We start from the raw sequence: 17721 nt of genomic DNA, 5'->3' as shown, positions 1-17721 counted from the left end.
CATTTGGATACCAAATACCTCCTCCAGACTACAAAAGCCACATAATTGTCCTCACTACATAGAAAAGGTGAAATCTCTTCTTCTTCTAGATGGAACCTGGAATGAAGCTCAAGTCATTACTCTCTTCAACACAAATGAAGTTACAAAGATTCTGAATCTGCAAAGCCACACTCAAATGAAGAAGATAGAATTATCTGGAACTTAACTGAAAAATGAGTTTTCTCTGTGAGAGACCTCTATAAGAAAAAAATTGAACATCTTTACAGAAATGATACACATGCTGGAAATTGGGATCAAATCTGGAGGATGGAGGTAGCTCCTGTAATCAGAATATTCATCTGGAAGTGTGCACATGGAATTCTCTCCACTAATGCAAAAACAACCAGTATCCTTCACTATATAAACTTTAGATGCACTGTTTGCAACAGTGGGGGAGAAGAGACCATGACCCACATGTTCCTAAACTGTCCTGCTGCCACACAAGTTTGGAAGGAGATTATGGGTGATAATCACACCAATTTCGATCACAATACTATTTTCATAGATTGGTTAAATTCTTGGTTCTTATCAGGAATTCCAAGTAATGAAAAAAGTATATTAGCTACCAGCTGCTGGTATATCTGGAAGGCTAGATGTGATCTAATCTTCAGAAACATACAACCAAATGCAAAAGTTACAGCTATGCGTATAAAGCAACATCTGTGCAATCACCATCGAATGCATGACATGCAGAACCATATTATAAATGACTTTACTCTTCTCCCTGAGGAAACTGACCCAACTATGAGTCAGGACATTTCCCCATATAACAGAAACATTTCCTCAGAATTTGGGAACATACTTAAGATATGTACCCTCCAACATTCTGAGAACCATCTCTACTATACTGCACTAATTATGACTGATTTTACAGGAACAATCATTGGAACCAGAGGATATCCAGGATACACAGGACCTTGGGGGGCATCAGGAGGAGCAGACCTAGCATTCTAGTGGGCTAAAAAATAGCAGCAAACAAATGTGCAAATATCTGCTCAATCATTGGAGGTCTTAACTCGTTTCAAGTTTCTCTACCATGAAGCTGTAAAAGGAAGATTTCAACTCAGTTACCATGAAAGAATTCACAACCATGAAGACGATTCAGTCAACAAAATCCATCCAGTTTCTTTTGTTCTTCTGAATCTCAATATCATTCACCGTTCTCAAAACATTGATGCTTTTCATTTAGCCAATTTCTGTAAAAACAATGATGGCAGGAGGAGTGACAATCTCCATTCCATCAACAATGCTTTGTACTTTAGCTGCCTATCCAAGCCTAAATTTTTTCTATAAAAAAAAAAAAACGTTTCAAACACGCATATTTCTGAACAGAATGTTTGCCATTCCAGTTCCGGATTTGCCATTCCAGGTGTTCCATGAATTGCAAACTCTACCAAAGGTGGCATTCCTACCTATTACAAACACCTGAATTATAGGCCCATTTTGGTTTCAATCCCGGCAGGCCGGCATATCCCGCCTATATCCTTTTTCTCCAAGTTAATGCATTATTCCCGATTCGATTCTCTACTTCTCCCATACAGTACTTATATTTGCCGCCATATTCGCCTCTGCGGGAAACCCCCTTTTCCACATGAACAACAGAAAAAGTTATCTAGGGTTTTGATTTGATGGTTTAACCATGAATTTGATTCGTATCTGCATCAGAAATCGTCGTAATCTTCAATTTATTGCTTCTCGTCGTAATCTCTCATTTTTTTCATCATCACCACGACGACTATCTCAAAACCCTGTTGAACTTCCACCCGTAAAGGTCGAAAATCCCCAAAATGTCCCTAATTCTTCACCACCAATGGTTACAATTTCCCCTTCTTCATCATCTTCTGCTCGTACTCTATCTCGGAAATCCATATTTGCGATTTCAGCAACCCTAATTTCAACTATTGTTGCTGCTTCAGTACTTATTGATAACAATGATACGATTAGTCAGAAATCTGGATATGATTACATTGATCTTGAACATTCAATTGAGAAATCTAAGAATTCTTTTATGAAAATTTTTAATCAAATGAAACAAACTGGTGTTGCTACTACTGTTTTATGGAGATCGTTAAGTTCGGTTTTATCATCTGCAAATCAAGAAGTTAGATTAGGATTTGAACTTAGGGTTGCATCATTGCTTGCTGATATTGTCGCGGCCAGTGAAACTCGTAGATCTGCCATTGTTGGTGCTGGTAGTGGAGCTGTTGTGGATTGGTTATTAGAAACTGTTTCTTCTTCAAAGGATTCTGGTACTCAAGCTGAATCTGCAAGAGCACTTTCCTATCTAATTTCTGATCCGAATGTATGTGAAGCTGTGCTTGGAAGACCTCGTGCTGTTCCAAACCTTCTTAAGTTCATCTTTTCTTTTCAACCACGAAAAGACAAAAAGGTAATAGGCTTTTATCATTTTTGAATAGCAATTATTACATTGTAGTAAATATGTTCATATTCTGTCTAAGTAGTATATGTATGGCAAATTCGAAATGTTGGAGATATATTACCTTGCAATTTAGAATGGAGGTTCATTCTGAAAACCTTTTAGTCAATGGTGCAACATTTTGTGAGATAAGATATGCATTTAAATAACATGTAGAAATTGAAGGCTAGGAGATATCATAGAGAATGGTTGACGAATCTCAAACAGATTGGCAGATAAGAATCACAAGCTAAAAGAGGGTTTGAGATCCTGAACACGAGGCGTGCATGTAGGCCGTAGGAAAGTCCTATCTGAGTCCAAGTAGAATTTCAGTTTTCTATATCATAATGGTCATGCTGTTTTACTTTTGTTTCTTATGTTCTGTGTTTCGAGTTATTTTGATGTTTTGAATTTGTTTTCTTGCTGGAGCAGCAAGATAGACGAAGTTCACTTGATAATGCTGGGGTTTCCAAGGGTAAGAGCATGCTTGTGGCTGCTATTATGGACATTGTCACATCCAACTGTGATAACTTAGACAAAGAAGTATTTCAACCTTCTCTGCCAGTACATGCAGACATAAGAGATATTGCCACAGCAATTGAAGTTATCGAGGAAGGTGGTGTGCACTTGGATGAGTCTGAGGAAGATGATGATGATGGTGGAACAGGATTGCGAGGTATTGGATTAAAGGTTCTTGGAGGTACATCTGTGTTGGGTTTGTCAAGAACAAATGGAGTTCACCACAGCGCTGACCAAGAAGGACCAGTTTCTTATGTTCCTTCAACTCCGATGTTGCAAAGAAGTCATGATAACTTGCGACCGGAGCGAAGGCTAGCATCTGGTTCTGCTCCAGGTCTATGGGATGATTTGCAGCGTGAACATGTTGCTGTACCTTTTGCAGCATGGGCATTAGCAAATTGGGCATCGGCTTCAGATATTAATCGATCTCATATTCATGAACTTGACCAGGATGGGAATGCTGTCATGACTGCTTTAATAGCACCCGAGAGAACTGTGAAATGGCATGGGAGTTTGGTGGCTCGCTTGCTTTTGGAAGATAAGACATTACCCTTATTTGATTCTGTTCCTGATTGGAGTTCAAGTCTTCTTTCCACTGCTGCACAAGCGAGTAAAAATAAAGACATTCCGTTGGTTCGAGTTGCTTTATCTGCCTTCCTAGTTTCTGTTGAAAGAAGTCGCGGTGCACAGAAGGTAGTTATGGAAAAAGGTCTTCACATAATGAGAGATATTGCTAAAGAGACTCAGAAGCATGGGCATGTGCAAGAAGCGTTAGCTAAGGCCTTGGAATTGTTATGTGCTGGAGAAATGCATTTGTCTCTAGAAGAAAGTCAAAAGTGGTCCAGTATTCTCTTACCCTGGGTTTGTGGAAATTTTTCGTCGAACAACCTCCGGGGTTCAGCAACAAATATCCTTTCATACATACTTGAAACCTATGGACCATTGTCAATTCCAATTTCTCAAGGATGGTTAGCTGTTATACTGAAAGAGATTCTAGCATCCAACAAGACAACATCCAAAGGAAGCAGTCAGCCTAAAAACGACAAAGTGAAGGTACGGAGATGTTAACTTTTTAGTAGCGTATCCTATGCCTACGTATAAAAAACTGTATCTGATTTTACTAGTTTTAACCCATTTATGGTTGTCAACTGTCTTTGCAGACTCAAATTGATCAGTCCAATGCGCTTATTGCTGAACAGATCACCAATCAATTGGCTGTTGCTGTTGTTAATCTGGCTGGGATTCAATTAGGAACAAACAAAGATTCTATTGATACATTCCCTCTTGGGGAGCTGCTTTCTTTGGAACCATTTGCGGCGCCATTCAAAGCTATGAATAAAGACAAATTGCGTAAGTTTGACGCTGCAGATTCTGCTTTGGCCACACTTAAGGGTATTAAGTCCCTTGCGGAGGTTTCTACTGATGATACGGTGTGCCAGAACAAAATAGTTGATCTTGGGATGTTGTGTTTGCTGAGGCGTTTCCTTTTGAGGGATGATTATGAGCAGCTTGCTGCCATTGAAACATATGATGCATCAAGAGTTCATGAGATGCAGGAGCAAATAAAGAATTCCCCTGGTGAAATTTCTGTTGTGGATGCAAATGATTCCTCTAGTGTTAGAGTTCCTCCTACAGCTCACGTCCGAAGACATGCAGCTAGGCTGTTAACTATCCTTTCTGTTCTTCCGAAAGTCCGGAAGGCCGTAATAGCAGATGAAGTTTGGTGCAAATGGCTGGCTGATTGTGCTAATGGTAAGCTTCCTGGTTGCCATGACCTCAAGGTTCAAAGCTACGCGAGGGCCACATTATTGAACGTATTTTGCTCAGAAAATATGGATAGGAGTTCCGATGATAATAATGGTCATGATGGGGACTCGGGAAACCAAAATAATACTTGCCCTAAATATGATGACATGATTTTTCTAATTAACCCTCAAATGCCACATTGGAAGTGTCCTGATAAAACTGATTCGAGTAGTGAACTTAATACTCCATCTGGAAAGAAACCAGATTTGCGCGATGGTGAATCTGGTGAAGAATCCGGGGACGGAGAGTCTACAACTGTGACTGGCTATTCAGAAAATGATGGTTTATCTACTTCTATTAGCGGGTCTGAGAGCTGCTCACAAGATGATGATGCTATACTGGACATTGTCTTTGTTCATGGCCTACGTGGAGGCCCTTTCAAGACTTGGCGTATAGCCGAAAATAAGTCCTCAACAACTAGTAAATCTGGCCTGGTTGAAAAGATAGATCAGGAGGCTGGGAAGCTAGGAACATTTTGGCCAAGGGAATGGCTTGCGGCTGATTTTCCTGATGCTCGGGTGTTTTCTGTCAAATACAAGGTGTGTTTATACTTCGGCGCTTGATACTTTGAAACTGTTTCTTTAGGTGGTTTTCTCTATATCGTGTCCTGAGATAACGAAAAATTAATTTTTTTCTGAACCCTTAATTATCAATCAATTTAGCAGCTGGTAATTTTAATTCCAAGAAAGTGTCCAGGTTGGAACCTCTGATGAACATGTACCATCTAATTGAATGATTTATGCAGACAAATCTAACTCAGTGGTCTGGAGCTACTTTGCCTCTTCAGGTTTGTGCTATTATCATGTATTTAGTATTTACATTTACCTGTTTTGTATTTCATTTTCATATGCTTTAAAGAGTCAAATTAGTTGCTGGACAGTTTTCTTACAAGATATGGTTCTTATTATGAAATGCGAGTCTGGTGCTTGTTGTATATGAAACCGATAAATAAGAAGCCATCCTTTTGACATTATACTCTGGAGAGTTTGCTGAACCAGGTTGCTTCCGTACAATAGGATTTAGCATAAATGATAATAGGTTTGATATCTGCCAAAGATCTGAAGTAGTTATTTATAGGTTAATGCTACCAACATCACAAGGAGATTAAAAACAAAGGATCTGATAGGTACTACAAGTTGTTGAATGAAGTTTTAATTTGTCTGACCAAACCAACAAATACTACCCGACCAACTTAGGTTTGTTCAAAGTTTTATTAGTCTCAGTTTAGATTGGTACAAACCTCAATTTGGAGTGCGGCTCTCTAATTGAGTGATCTTTGGGAGTGTAGTAGTGGTTATATGGGTGGTGGGTCTCTTAGTACCAGTCTGCTACACTCTTTTCCTTACCCAAAGAGTTGATTCCACTAGAATGATATAGTTAATCATAATGATTGTCGACTTTGTGTATTTCTTTTATTTTTTTGAGCTTCTTAAGGAATACAGGTCAATAAAAATAAATAGAAAGAAATGTAGGAAGAGTAGTGGAGCATGTGATCTTTAGATTGAAATATCTCTACGTATATATTTATATAAAATGAAACTTCAAGGAGTTTTTCTGGTACCTGATGTTAACCTCTGTACTTTCAAAACTGGTGCAGGAAGTCAGTTTGATGCTATTGAAAAAGCTAACTGCCGCAGGCATTGGAAGCCGTCCTGTAGTATTTGTGACACACAGGTTGTACTTTTGATTAGCCAGCATATTCCTTTTCATGATCCTGAAGATTTTTTTAAACTAAACATGTTGAGCAACCTGAAAGAGTTACCCATGCGGAGTTTTAAATATATCTAAAACTTATTATGTGTCTCTGTTTTGTTGTATGTCAAAGATAAATCTCATCAAACCATCACGTAAATAGAAGAGTGTACCTTTGATAGAATGGAACAAATAGTTTCTATGCAGATTCAAGTTCTTTATGCAGTCAGTAGTTACTTTTTCTTGGGTTTGGTGTCCCAGTTTTACTACATATAAGCAAGTCTGTGTTATTGCCAATGGGTGCCTGTATTTATGTGTTTGATTTTCTTTGTGTTCTTCTCTGCAGTATGGGAGGCCTGGTTGTTAAGCAGATGTTGAATCATGCAAAGCAAGAAAATCTCGAACAGTTTGTCGACAACACCGTCGGAGTTGTAAGTGTAGTGTAAAGAATCTCATAATTTCTCACTCCAGGGTTCTCCTTATGTTACTTCCAATTTATATTTGTCTTTTTGTACTTGGTTTCAGGTTTTTTATAGCTGTCCACATTTTGGCAGCAGACTTGCAGACATGCCTTGGCGAATGGGTCTTGTATTACGTCCAGCTCCAAGTGTTAGTATTTTTCTTTTGAAGTTGAAGAAATTGTTAGGCTGTTTTGTGTTGGTGTCTGAATTTCCATTTTTTTTATTTATAATAAACCTGTTGAATACACATATCAACCAAGGCATTTTGTAGATAGGGGAGTTGCGAAGTGGATGTGCTAGACTGGTCGAACTTAACGACTATATTCGTCAACTTCATAGTAAAGGACGGCTTGAGGTTCTTAGTTTTTGTGAGGTAATACCATTTTTCACAAGATACCACTATCACCTAGTTTGATGTCATTTTAATATCATTCTTCAGTGTCTTCTTTGAGCTGACAAGTGTTTCTTACAGACCAAGGTAACTCCAATTGTTGAAGGTTATGGAGGATGGGCCTTTCGGATGGAAATTGTGCCTCTTGAATCATCCTATCCAGGTTTTGGTGAAATTGTTGTAAGTTTGATGCAAGCACATTTTGCTCACATTTTCTGTTAGGAAGGAAAGTTCTAGAAAGAAACTAATGTAAAGAGGTACTTTTAAAGAATACAATAGGTCCAGTTTCAAGAAGCTTAGGATGATCGGTATTCATAATGCTTTCTCCCTTAGAGAATACAAAGGATTGATTTTATCTGTTTTATATACTATTCCCTGCAAGTCAGTCTGTGGCTTTTATCCCCAGCACATAGTTAGAATTGCAAAAGAAGTAAGCCCACAATAAGAAAACTGCAAGATAACTACTACCGTGTGACCAATTTCTGCGTTTAAACTATGATACCTGATAATCCTGTGTATAGGCATCGGGTTAAGAGCTTGTTTCTTAAGAATACAATAGATCCAGTTCTGAAGCTTAGGATGATTCATATCATAATGTTTCCCCCCTTAGAAAATACAAAGAATTGATTTGTCTGTAGGTTAGTCGGTGCCTTCTACCCCCAGCCAAAGTTTAGTCTTGCTTTTTGCAATTTTCATAATCATGACCATCTGTGTTAAAGATGTCTTCATATTTTTCAAACACATGAACTGGAAGTCCATAAGTATTGAGTCCTAAGTAAACTTATTGGCTCTCAATCTTTCTAACTCCATGGCAACTACAGAACGTCTATATGAAATTAACAACGCACAACAGCCAATTTATATTCAGCATAAAGATTACATTTGTTCATGTTTTTCTTCCTCTACTTTTTGGATTCAGGTATTAGATTCGACGGATCACATAAATTCTTGCAAGCCAATGAGTCGCTCTGATCCATCTTACAAAGAAACATTAGACCTCTTGCAGAAGCTAAAAGCTCAGAAGCTTAACGCACAAAAGCTAAAAGCTCAGGTTACATGATGAGTTTTCAGTACAAGAATTTTGATCCCAAGTCACAAGGGTGTTAAGCTTGCTACCCGGAGTTCGTGGCCAACGGTATCTCTTCTTCTAAGGCACTCGTCTTATAACAGTCCTGTTGCCTGAACAAGCTCTGCGGCAGACTCTTGTGAATATCCGTCTAAACCTTGATTTCAGACTCAATAGCAAGAAACCAGTTGCAACAGTTTGTAGATCCATTATACTTGAACATGGAAGCAAAAGGTAGATGTAAATTTTTTCTGTAGAAACCCAAATCCCAAAATTTGAACACAAGATATATTAGCATGTGGGATGATTTAAGTTCTCCATTTCTAGGAGAGAGGACGCAGAGTAAAGTTAGATAGAAACATGTACATACAAAGTTCGTTGTTGTACGGTTATAAAATGTATTCGGAACTCCAAATTTTCAATGGGAATTCAAGTATTCATAATTTGTATCATATGAGTTGCAAAGTTTCATTAATTGCTTGACTTAGACAGATGACCCAACAACTATGTTAATTCTGTTAGTGCAACAACTAACGGCAGGTGAGGGGCTATGCTGGCGTTTTGGCCATGTTTCTGTTAATGGGTATTCAGAGTCTCAGACAGAAGAAAGGCACACACCAAGGTTTGACTTTAGTCTGGATGCTTGACTCTTTTGAGAAGTAGATAAGAACTTGGGAAGTTACAGCTTACAACAGGTCATTTCTTTCTTCACAAAACAGATAAAAGAAAGGGGGGTTTGCGGCGAGGAGAAGAGGTTTAAGAAGAAGAAGAAGAAGTGATGGTGTTTTCATGTGTTAATGGTGGCAGTAGTGGTGGGAGTGGCATTATGATACTGGAGAAAACACTTCTTCCATTTCATCACTTCAACACCACCACCATTAACAAATTTACAAACAAAAGTTTGGTACTAAAATTTCTTGCCCCACTATCAAATTTGAAACTTCTCACACAATCATCATTGTCAGCTAATTTTCCAGCACAAACGGCCATTCCTTTCAGGAAAAATAGAGATAGGTTTTCTTCATTCATCTCCTGTTGCTCTTCCACTGATGACAATTACCCAAATTCGTCATTTTCCACCACCACCACCTCTCCTACTGCAACAACAACGACAACCTCAACTTCAGCTCCTCCATTGCTTAGGAAAAGAAAGAGATATAGAAAGCAATACCCTGGTGAAAACGAAGGTATTGTTGAAGAAATGAGATTTGTTGCCATGAAACTCCGTAACGATAACGCCAACAACAACACCAGTGATAAAGATAGCGATGGTGATGAATCAGAAGAAGAAAGGGAGTCATCAGATGAGGAGGCCAAGGAGGAAGTAGAGGATAGGAGTGGTGAGACATGGATACCAAGTATTGAAGGATTCGTCAAATACCTTGTGAACAGCAAGCTTGTTTTTGAAACCCTAGAAAGGGTTGCTTATGAATCTGAAGATGTTGCTTGTAAGTGTCTTATCTTTCCCCTCTTTTCCTTCTTCTGATTTCTGTTTTGTTTAATTAAAATTCTGGGGTCTTTTTTATTTCTCTATAGATACATACTTTAGGAGGACAGGATTGGAGAGATCAGAAGGGCTTAGACAAGATTTAGAATGGTTTCAACAACAATATAACATAGAGATTCCACCGCTTAGTAGTCCTGGTGTCTCATATGCTGAGTATTTAGAGAATTTAGCAAAAACAAGTCCTCCTTTGTTTCTCTGCCATTTCTATAACATTTACTTTGCACATATCTCTGGGGGACAAGTTATTTCCAAACAGGTATAATTTAACTATCCACAAAGTTTCTTAAAGTTTTAATAGCCATCCCTGAAATGTTCTTCCATTGTAATCTTCCATTAATATATGATGCTGGCGAAAGATTCTTTTTTGAGTTCGGTATATATTCGTATTTCACCATCACAAGCTGTATTTTAGATTCTTTTAGCAATGCAATAATGCCATGTTAGAAACACTCTTCATATGTGAAATGTTGGATCTTGCTAGTAAAGTAGGGTGCTCGCAGAAAAATATAGGATTGTACTATGTCTAGAGTGCTGTTGGTTTCATTGCAATTGTCATGTGTTCAGTTTAATTTGTTTAAGCTTGCCGTAAGTACTCGCCAGGTTACCTGAACCCCGTGCTTAGACATGTCAGCATTATGCAAAGCTTGGAGATTAATTCGTAAACCACAATTTTAGCTCCCATGAGAGTGTTGCACAAGTTCAGAAATTAATGAGTGATTTCGTCTACATTAAATTATCTGGTAGTCATGTGCAAACATTCTTCTTCGCCATCCTGTAAAATTTATGGGATACATGTTGTGTTTTTTCTGGCATGTGCTGTTTAGTGACTCCGACATGGGTTTCATTTCTAGCCTACCCCAACTTGTTTGGGACTAAAGGCTTGGTTGTTGTTGTTATTTGCTGTTTAGTGCTCCTTGGAATCAAGGCGGAAGTAATAACTCAGGTAGCTGCATTATTACTAAGAATCATTGAGTGTAACAATGTTTGAGCCTTGATCAAGTTGTTATCGTCTGGTATTACTTGCATTTCTCATCGGTTACAGTCCAAATGTACATTTTTACTTAAAACAGATTTGAGTTTATGACTAGTGAGGAATGGTTCACTATTCAAATGTTGACCTGTAGGTGTCTGAGAGGATTCTTGAAGGAAGGGAGTTGGAGTTCAACAGATGGGAAGGGGAAGCCCCGATGTTATTGAAAGCTGTCGGAGAGAACCTCAACAAGCTTGGAGAGGTAAATGACACTAAATATGTAGTCTGAATATTCTATAAAAGGAAACTCGAGATCTTGCCACCAAGATTTCTCTTAATCATACTGTTGTTTTTCTAAATTATTTTTTGTACTTGTGGTCGTCACTCAGCACTGGACCAGGGATGAGAAGAACAAGTGCTTAAGAGAAGCAGCAAAGTCATTCCGCTTTCTAGGCCAGATTGTCCGGTTAATCATTTTGTAATGCTAGCGCCAAAGTTCTAGCCTTTATGAGTTCATGTGAGGTATTTGATTTACAATCTTCCATGAGTCAGGTGTGAAGCAGGCCAGACTAAGAAAGATCTATGTATGATTCGACTCCAGACTCCTTAATCATTCAGATTTTTGAATCTCAGTAGAGTCGATTCTAATCATGCAGATTTTTTTAATCGACATTTGACAGACAGAGCTGAATAATTGAGCATGTGTTGGTGGTTTATTACAACGTAGGATGAGATTTCAGTTGTGGATTAGATCCACATATCCCGTCCGAAATCTGAAGAACCAAAATAAAACCATGAAAGATCCGAACTTTTTGTATACTACTCCCTCCGTCCCACTCCTAAGTGACCTATTTGATTTTAGATTTTGTCCCAATGATAAGTGACCTATATCACTAAACAATGAGATATTCCGGAATTATCCTTTTAGTTAATTATAAATAATATATGAAATATGTATAATTTGATAGGCATGTTTATATTCGTTACGTAGGTGTTTTAAAATGCTTTTCAATTGTATGAAATTTGCGAACATCCGTGGAGTATTTTGAGAGATAAACCATTTTTAAATTTCACTAGTTATTATTCATAAGGGTATAATTGTAAAAAATGATTAAAAATACTATTTTCCTTGCTTGCCTTAAAAATTGTGCAAATTTCAAATAGGTCACTTAGGAGTGGGACGGAAGGAGTATGTCTTATTATAAATTATAATCAAATCCCATTTGTCAATAAAACAATTTACAGTAGCATTTTCTTTCACCTTTTTTTATTATAACAATTTTGTCTGTTAACACCCTAAATCGGGCTAAAATGACTTTCCCAATGTCATTGACTCATTGTCCATAAGTTACAATTCCCAAGACAAATTATTTTGATTTGGAAAGGTGAACAAGAACAAGAACATTAAATTCCATAGACAAAAAAACAAAATTAAAATTTTCTCATACGCAAAAAAAGTCTTCCTCTTTGATATTTCTGCTCTCCATTTTTGTGAGGTACCCGTTACAGCCCGTTCTTGATACGCAACAGGCAATGGCAATGGGCATCGGCATGGGCCTATGGTTGTCCAATGTCCATATTCAAGTAGATACGAGTATATGATGACGATGATGGTGCTGTGCCAGGTCATGTAGTCACAAAAAGAAACCAATTTCCGGAAGTAGAGGACAGGGGAGAGAAACAAAATAAGAAAGAAATAAAGTGCCACACTTCCAATTTGCAGTTTAAGAAAATGCCACCGTTTTTTTCAGAGTTTATTAAATGCCATACATTTGATCTTTTCCATCCCGTTTTTTTCAAAAGAACAGTTAACATCCATTAGTGCATAGGTGGCAGTTATCCAGCTTAGTAAATGATATTTGTGCCCTCGAAACAAAAGCCGAGAATTCAAAAACCATCACCACCGGTGGCTACATTCCGTTGAGATCATAAAACCATCACTGTCATCTACAACCACAGCAGCAAATCCATAACAATCATGTACGCGAAATGGCTGAATGCCTTCTCTATTGATATCATCGTCTTTAAATGAGAATAATGTACAGCCTAAATTAGGCAACAAAATATACAGCTAATGCCATTGACTATTTAGCTAACTATTCTAAGTAATATATACAAATACATGGTAAGAAGAATAACTTAATTGGAGCCACAAATCTTGCAAAGAATTCCTGAATTAACGTCATAATTACTGCCATTGATAATCCAGTGGGTAATTCGTTCTCTTAGGCCTTTCGTCAAACATGTTATGTGCGAAACTTGTAATTGGAAGCTAGCACATTTACCTGTAGTATGATTTCTCTTTGGACCTGCAACTTCGAATTCCATACACACCCATACTCATAAACCTTCTCAGACACACAATAATAGCTTAGTCTTGCATTATTCATCATCAAAAACAACAGAAGCAGTAGCACCATTCCATGTTCTCTTGGTGCTTAATTTATCCAAACTTTCAATTTAGCACAAACCCATCGACCCTAATTCATCAAAGACGACTCTTAATATTTGTTCATCTCCTCCATTGATCAATGAGTCGTAAGATGATTAAATCAATTACAGATTTTGCACTAATTCAATCAATTACAGATTCAACTCAGCCAACACAACTCAAACAGTTCTTAACAATTCAAGGCCACCAGAATCATCTCTCCGATCTGCTCCACCATCTTTGTTGGCATCAGATTGCAATTCGAGCAAACCCATCTCCTAATTCGTACCAGAACTCAGAACCCCTTTCAATTTGTTCTTGACCATTTGAGCAGCAACCAATTCAGTTTCTCCGTAAACTGTAGCTTTAAATCTCTGTCCTAACATTCATCTATTGTATACACACTCTGCAACACCCATTCATGTAGCTTCATAACTGCAATTTCTCAGATCCATTTCCCTCAATAAAACAGCAATACCTTGAGCTCGATCTCCTGCAGTTCATGAACCTCATCTCCAATTCCTCTTCTTCTCCTCGGTGCGACGACAACTTCACAACAAAACCCAATCAAACCCTATTCTTATGTAAATTCCATCAGCAACCATCATCATTCTTTCTCTCTAACAACGATTCCAACACAAACCCATGTTCTATTCTTTACAAGCTCTTCAAACCCTTGTTCTTCATCTCTGAACCCATCTGATTTCGAGAACCCACTCATACTCAAGTTCCACTTCCCCCTGAAATTCTCCATTGTCTTCTCTCAAGAACATCACAAACCCGTTTCTCTACTGTTTCTTCTCATTCATCACCGAGATCAACAAATAACAACAATCACCAATTCTAGTATAATAGGGTTTTCAAGGGTAAATATGTAAATCGCGACAGATTCTTTTGACCGAGTCAGCGAAAAAGACCGAGTGTGTGGGTCCCGACGGAAAAACTAACGGTTATGGCATTTAATAAACTCTGAAAAAAACGGTGGCATTTTCTTGAATCGGGATTTGCAAGTGTGGCAGTTCGTTAAAAATCCCAAGAAATAAATGATCCAAATCTAAATTTAAGATTTAGTTATTGTTGTTCTTGTCTTCGTTATTATTAAGATTTTATTGTTTCTGGAAACAAATTTTAGTTGTTGATTTGGTTCATCTTTCTTAATCAGCTCCTGGACATACTTTCCGAGTTTACAGAAAGGAAACAACTCTTATTAGCAGCAATAACAAGAAAAAGGAGAGAGCGTGAAAGTGTTAATAATGATAGTGTCCTTCATCACGAGGAATACCTAAAAGCAACTACTTTTCTCTTATTTCTTCTTCTTCTGAGTTCTGGGGCTGAGAGAAAAAAACAGGAATCTGAGCTGCCAATGCCCATTACTCTTGTTCTATTTCAAAGGAAAATATGGTCGATGATCTCAACAACAATAAGGTTCTTGTTTCAATCTTGTTATTTAATTTCTTTGATTTATTATCAGGTTCATCTTCTTCTTTGCCCTGTTCTCTGATTGATTTCCTTTTTTGTGAGAAAAATGTCTTAGCTTTATGCGATTTATTTTAAAACACTTATGTTGTATTGTTTTTTTTTTTTTCATCACATGATCTATTTTTTATTTGGGGTTTTTTGGTCTGGACATTTATAGAAAAATAGTGCTACAGTACTACTAGTTTCATTGATTTGATGCTCCAAAGATCCATTAAGATGAAACCCTTTTTTTTTCTTCCCATTTTTGTTTTTTTGATTACCATTTGTTCTACTTTTTGGAATGCCATAATGTAGTTGGTGTACTGTGTGGTATTCAGTGATTTGAACACTTTTCTGATTCCTATTTTACTAACATACTGGGTGAACTTGGATAATGCAGGATGATAACCTCATTGTAAAGGTTCCAAAGAAATCTCCATTAGTCGTGCGGATGGTTGTATTAGCATTTGCCATGGTCTGTGGGGTTTATATTTGTTCAATCTGTCTCAAACAGATTAGCACTAGCACCAAGGTCAAATTTACAAACCTAGAGTTCCTTGAACCTTCTTTCCCTAAGTTAAAACATGAGATTCCCAAATTGCATTACCCGAAACCGGAAACATTTAGCAGGTGATTTTCGGTTGTCGCACACTTATTTGCTTTTGGTCTCCAATGATGGATTTCATGTTGAATTTCTGATTTTGTGCTGTGTTTTGGTTTTAACAGAGCTGAATGTGCATGCAATCCTGTTCGAGACTTTGCAATTTTATCAATGCAGAGGTCAGGAAGTGGATGGTTTGAGACATTATTAAATAGCCATATTAATGTCAGCTCATATGGGGAGATTTTCTCTAATAAAGATAGAAGGAGTAATATCACATCAATCGTAAAGACACTGGATACAATTTATAACTTGGACTGGTTCAATAGTGCGTCCAAGAATGAGTGCTCAGCTGCAGTTGGTTTAAAATGGATGCTTAATCAGGTACACAACAACGGCTACTATGTTTTTTTTGTTCTGATCATTATCTATTTCATTAGGAAGCTGTAAATTAGAGTCTTGCAGACCCATAACTTTCAAACATAGATTCTCTTTTAAAATCTTACCCGTTGAAAGTTTCTTATTCCTTGGCAATGCGAAAATCAATTGACAGCTATAGTCATACTTAGATTGAAGTTGTCAACTTGGCATACCCCAGTAATTCTGTCTCTTACAGTGATACTTCCATCTGCTAAACTACTATGCTTTGTTAAATCTTCTTTCTCCATGAGCAGAATTGAGGTAGTTGCAGCCATGGTTGTGAAATCTCACACATTAAGTGTGTAAGTTAGTAGCTACATAAATAGTTGTAGGGATTGCTCTGCAAGGCTCTAAATTATGCTTCTTGAAGCTCGGGAATGCCTAATGTCAAGTGATGCATCCCTCAGTCAAATCCATTTATGAACCCTTAGGCTGGCACATGGTTGTTATTAGGCACATAGGCTGCATATGTTTTTGGTGCTCCGGATTAGGATGAAAACCTTTTTCGCACCTGCTACTTTCTCTTCTCTAGGTTAGATTCAGGGCCCAACTTTCTATTTCATGTGTCTTATAAATTTCATTTAGCATGTACATGAAAAATTTGTTTCAGGGGTTGATGGCAAATCACAAGGAAATAGTGGATTACTTTAACCAGAATGGTGTTTCTGCTATATTCCTTTTCCGAAGAAATCTTTTGCGTCGGATGATCTCAGTGCTTGCCAATTCTTACGATCGAGATGCTAAGTTACTAAATGGGACCCACAAGTCTCACACACATTCACCCCATGAGGTATATTCTCCCTCCTTTACTTTCTCCTTTAGTCCCTCCTCTCATGGCTGAACTCAGTGTTGGAAGCCATTTGCAGGCTGAGATACTAGCAAAATACAAGCCTACAATAAATGCTACATTACTGATACCAACTTTGAAAAAAGAAGAGGACACAACTAGAAAAGCTTTAGAATACTTCAACAACACTCGCCATATCATTGTTTACTACGAGGATCTCGTACAAAATCGCACTGTGAGATGCCCATCTTTTCCTAAATGCTCTATTAGTTTTTCATTTCTGATTCTGCCATGTTTGTTGTTTTTGGTCTGTATTATGTTCTTTCTCACTGGGTCATGATGTTCCTGCAGAAACTGATGGATGTGCTAAGATTTTTGAGGTTACCCCAGAGGGAATTGAAGAGTCGTCAAGTTAAAATCCACAAAGGGTCATTAGCAGAGCAAGTAGCAAACTGGGATGATGTCCACAACTTCCTCAAAGGAACGCCATATGAAAACTTTATCCATTCAGATTATGCAATGCAGTAACAGTTGGCACATCCGTTAAGCACTCCAGATGATTGATGTAGATAACGTATTAACATGTTCCTTCCAGTTTTGGCATTGATATACAGGTGCGAATTTTTACCCTTTCTTTTTTCTTCTCACTCACCGACAACAGCATTATACAATGTAAGGTCCTGTTAATTGTTAACAATTACGAACAACTACTTGAGTTATCAATGGAAGAGCGAGAATTGATGTTGTAACTCCGCCTTAAAATTGTTATTTTGTTAAATGTTGGAACTCTGTGCAAAAGAAATTTTTGAAGAGCCAATACTTCCCATTGCCAGAAAAGTGGAATCAGGTTGGTTTGAGATTCAGATAATAATCATTTATACATACTCTTAATTTTCCTCTTGAGGGTATATTTTAAGTTTTAATGATGCTTAATTAGTTTATTTTGAAACTTAAAACTGAATACAGTAGAACATCTATAAGAATACTCTGTAAAGGAACAAACTTCATATATGAATAAAAAACTTTGATCCCAGTTTGGCTTAATCTTTGTAAAAATTACCTCAATATAAGAATATTTTTATATGGTCCCAGTGTAATTCTGAAATAGAGGTTTTACTATAGTTACGTTACCTACGTACTTGAGCGTGAAAAAGCCA

At 37.5% G+C, this 17721-nt stretch overlaps 3 protein-coding genes across 4 annotated transcripts; all 3 read left to right on the top strand.

Annotated features, from left to right (window-relative positions):
- The first annotated feature begins 1427 nt into the window (after positions 1-1427).
- On the top strand, positions 1428-8842 carry LOC113297354. 2 transcript variants are annotated; one of them, XM_026545801.1, is made up of 10 exons: positions 1428-2428; positions 2888-4027; positions 4135-5319; positions 5526-5567; positions 6378-6454; positions 6819-6903; positions 6998-7081; positions 7205-7306; positions 7406-7487; positions 8244-8842. In XM_026545801.1, the coding sequence occupies exons 1-10, from the start codon at positions 1679-1681 to the stop codon at positions 8294-8296; spliced, it is 3600 nt and encodes a 1199-aa protein (XP_026401586.1). In that variant the 5' UTR covers positions 1428-1678; the 3' UTR covers positions 8297-8842. The 2 variants fall into 2 exon arrangements, with proteins under 2 accessions (XP_026401586.1, XP_026401578.1); XM_026545793.1 differs by having other exon boundaries at positions 1429-2428; positions 7406-7504.
- Positions 8843-9084: 242 nt separating this feature from the next.
- On the top strand, positions 9085-11634 carry LOC113297345 (probable inactive heme oxygenase 2, chloroplastic). The gene is made up of 4 exons (XM_026545781.1): positions 9085-9838; positions 9927-10153; positions 11022-11129; positions 11257-11634. Exons 1-4 carry the CDS (start codon positions 9169-9171, stop codon positions 11347-11349), a joined length of 1098 nt encoding a protein of 365 aa, XP_026401566.1. The 5' UTR covers positions 9085-9168; the 3' UTR covers positions 11350-11634.
- A 2721-nt stretch (positions 11635-14355) lies between these two features.
- LOC113297335 lies at positions 14356-17467 on the top strand. The gene is made up of 6 exons (XM_026545770.1): positions 14356-14723; positions 15157-15386; positions 15483-15741; positions 16388-16567; positions 16644-16799; positions 16916-17467. The coding sequence occupies exons 1-6, from the start codon at positions 14697-14699 to the stop codon at positions 17090-17092; spliced, it is 1029 nt and encodes a 342-aa protein (XP_026401555.1). The 5' UTR covers positions 14356-14696; the 3' UTR covers positions 17093-17467.
- Positions 17468-17721: the final 254 nt, after the last annotated feature.

Source organism: Papaver somniferum, chromosome 1 (genome assembly GCF_003573695.1).
Source record: "Papaver somniferum cultivar HN1 chromosome 1, ASM357369v1, whole genome shotgun sequence".
Taxonomy (NCBI): Eukaryota; Viridiplantae; Streptophyta; class Magnoliopsida; order Ranunculales; family Papaveraceae; genus Papaver; species Papaver somniferum.
This window is presented reverse-complemented; position numbering and strand designations above follow the sequence as displayed.

Excerpts from the sequence above, each read along its gene's own strand:
- LOC113297335 (XM_026545770.1), top strand. The coding sequence starts at position 14,697 with ATGGTCGATGATCTCAACAACAATAAG. Across the intron at positions 14,724-15,156 it reads ATGATCTCAACAACAATAAG|GATGATAACCTCATTGTAAA; the intron begins GTTCTTGTTTCA and ends TGGATAATGCAG. Across the intron at positions 16,800-16,915 it reads ATCTCGTACAAAATCGCACT|AAACTGATGGATGTGCTAAG; the intron begins GTGAGATGCCCA and ends ATGTTCCTGCAG.
- LOC113297354 (XM_026545793.1), top strand. The coding sequence starts at position 1,679 with ATGAATTTGATTCGTATCTGCATCAGAAATCGTCGTAATCTTCAATTT. Across the intron at positions 2,429-2,887 it reads AACCACGAAAAGACAAAAAG|CAAGATAGACGAAGTTCACT; the intron begins GTAATAGGCTTT and ends TTGCTGGAGCAG. Across the intron at positions 6,904-6,997 it reads TCGACAACACCGTCGGAGTT|GTTTTTTATAGCTGTCCACA; the intron begins GTAAGTGTAGTG and ends ACTTGGTTTCAG.
- LOC113297345 (XM_026545781.1), top strand. The coding sequence starts at position 9,169 with ATGGTGTTTTCATGTGTTAATGGTGGCAGTAGTGGTGGGAGTGGCATT. Across the intron at positions 9,839-9,926 it reads TGAATCTGAAGATGTTGCTT|ATACATACTTTAGGAGGACA; the intron begins GTAAGTGTCTTA and ends ATTTCTCTATAG. Across the intron at positions 11,130-11,256 it reads ACCTCAACAAGCTTGGAGAG|CACTGGACCAGGGATGAGAA; the intron begins GTAAATGACACT and ends GTCGTCACTCAG.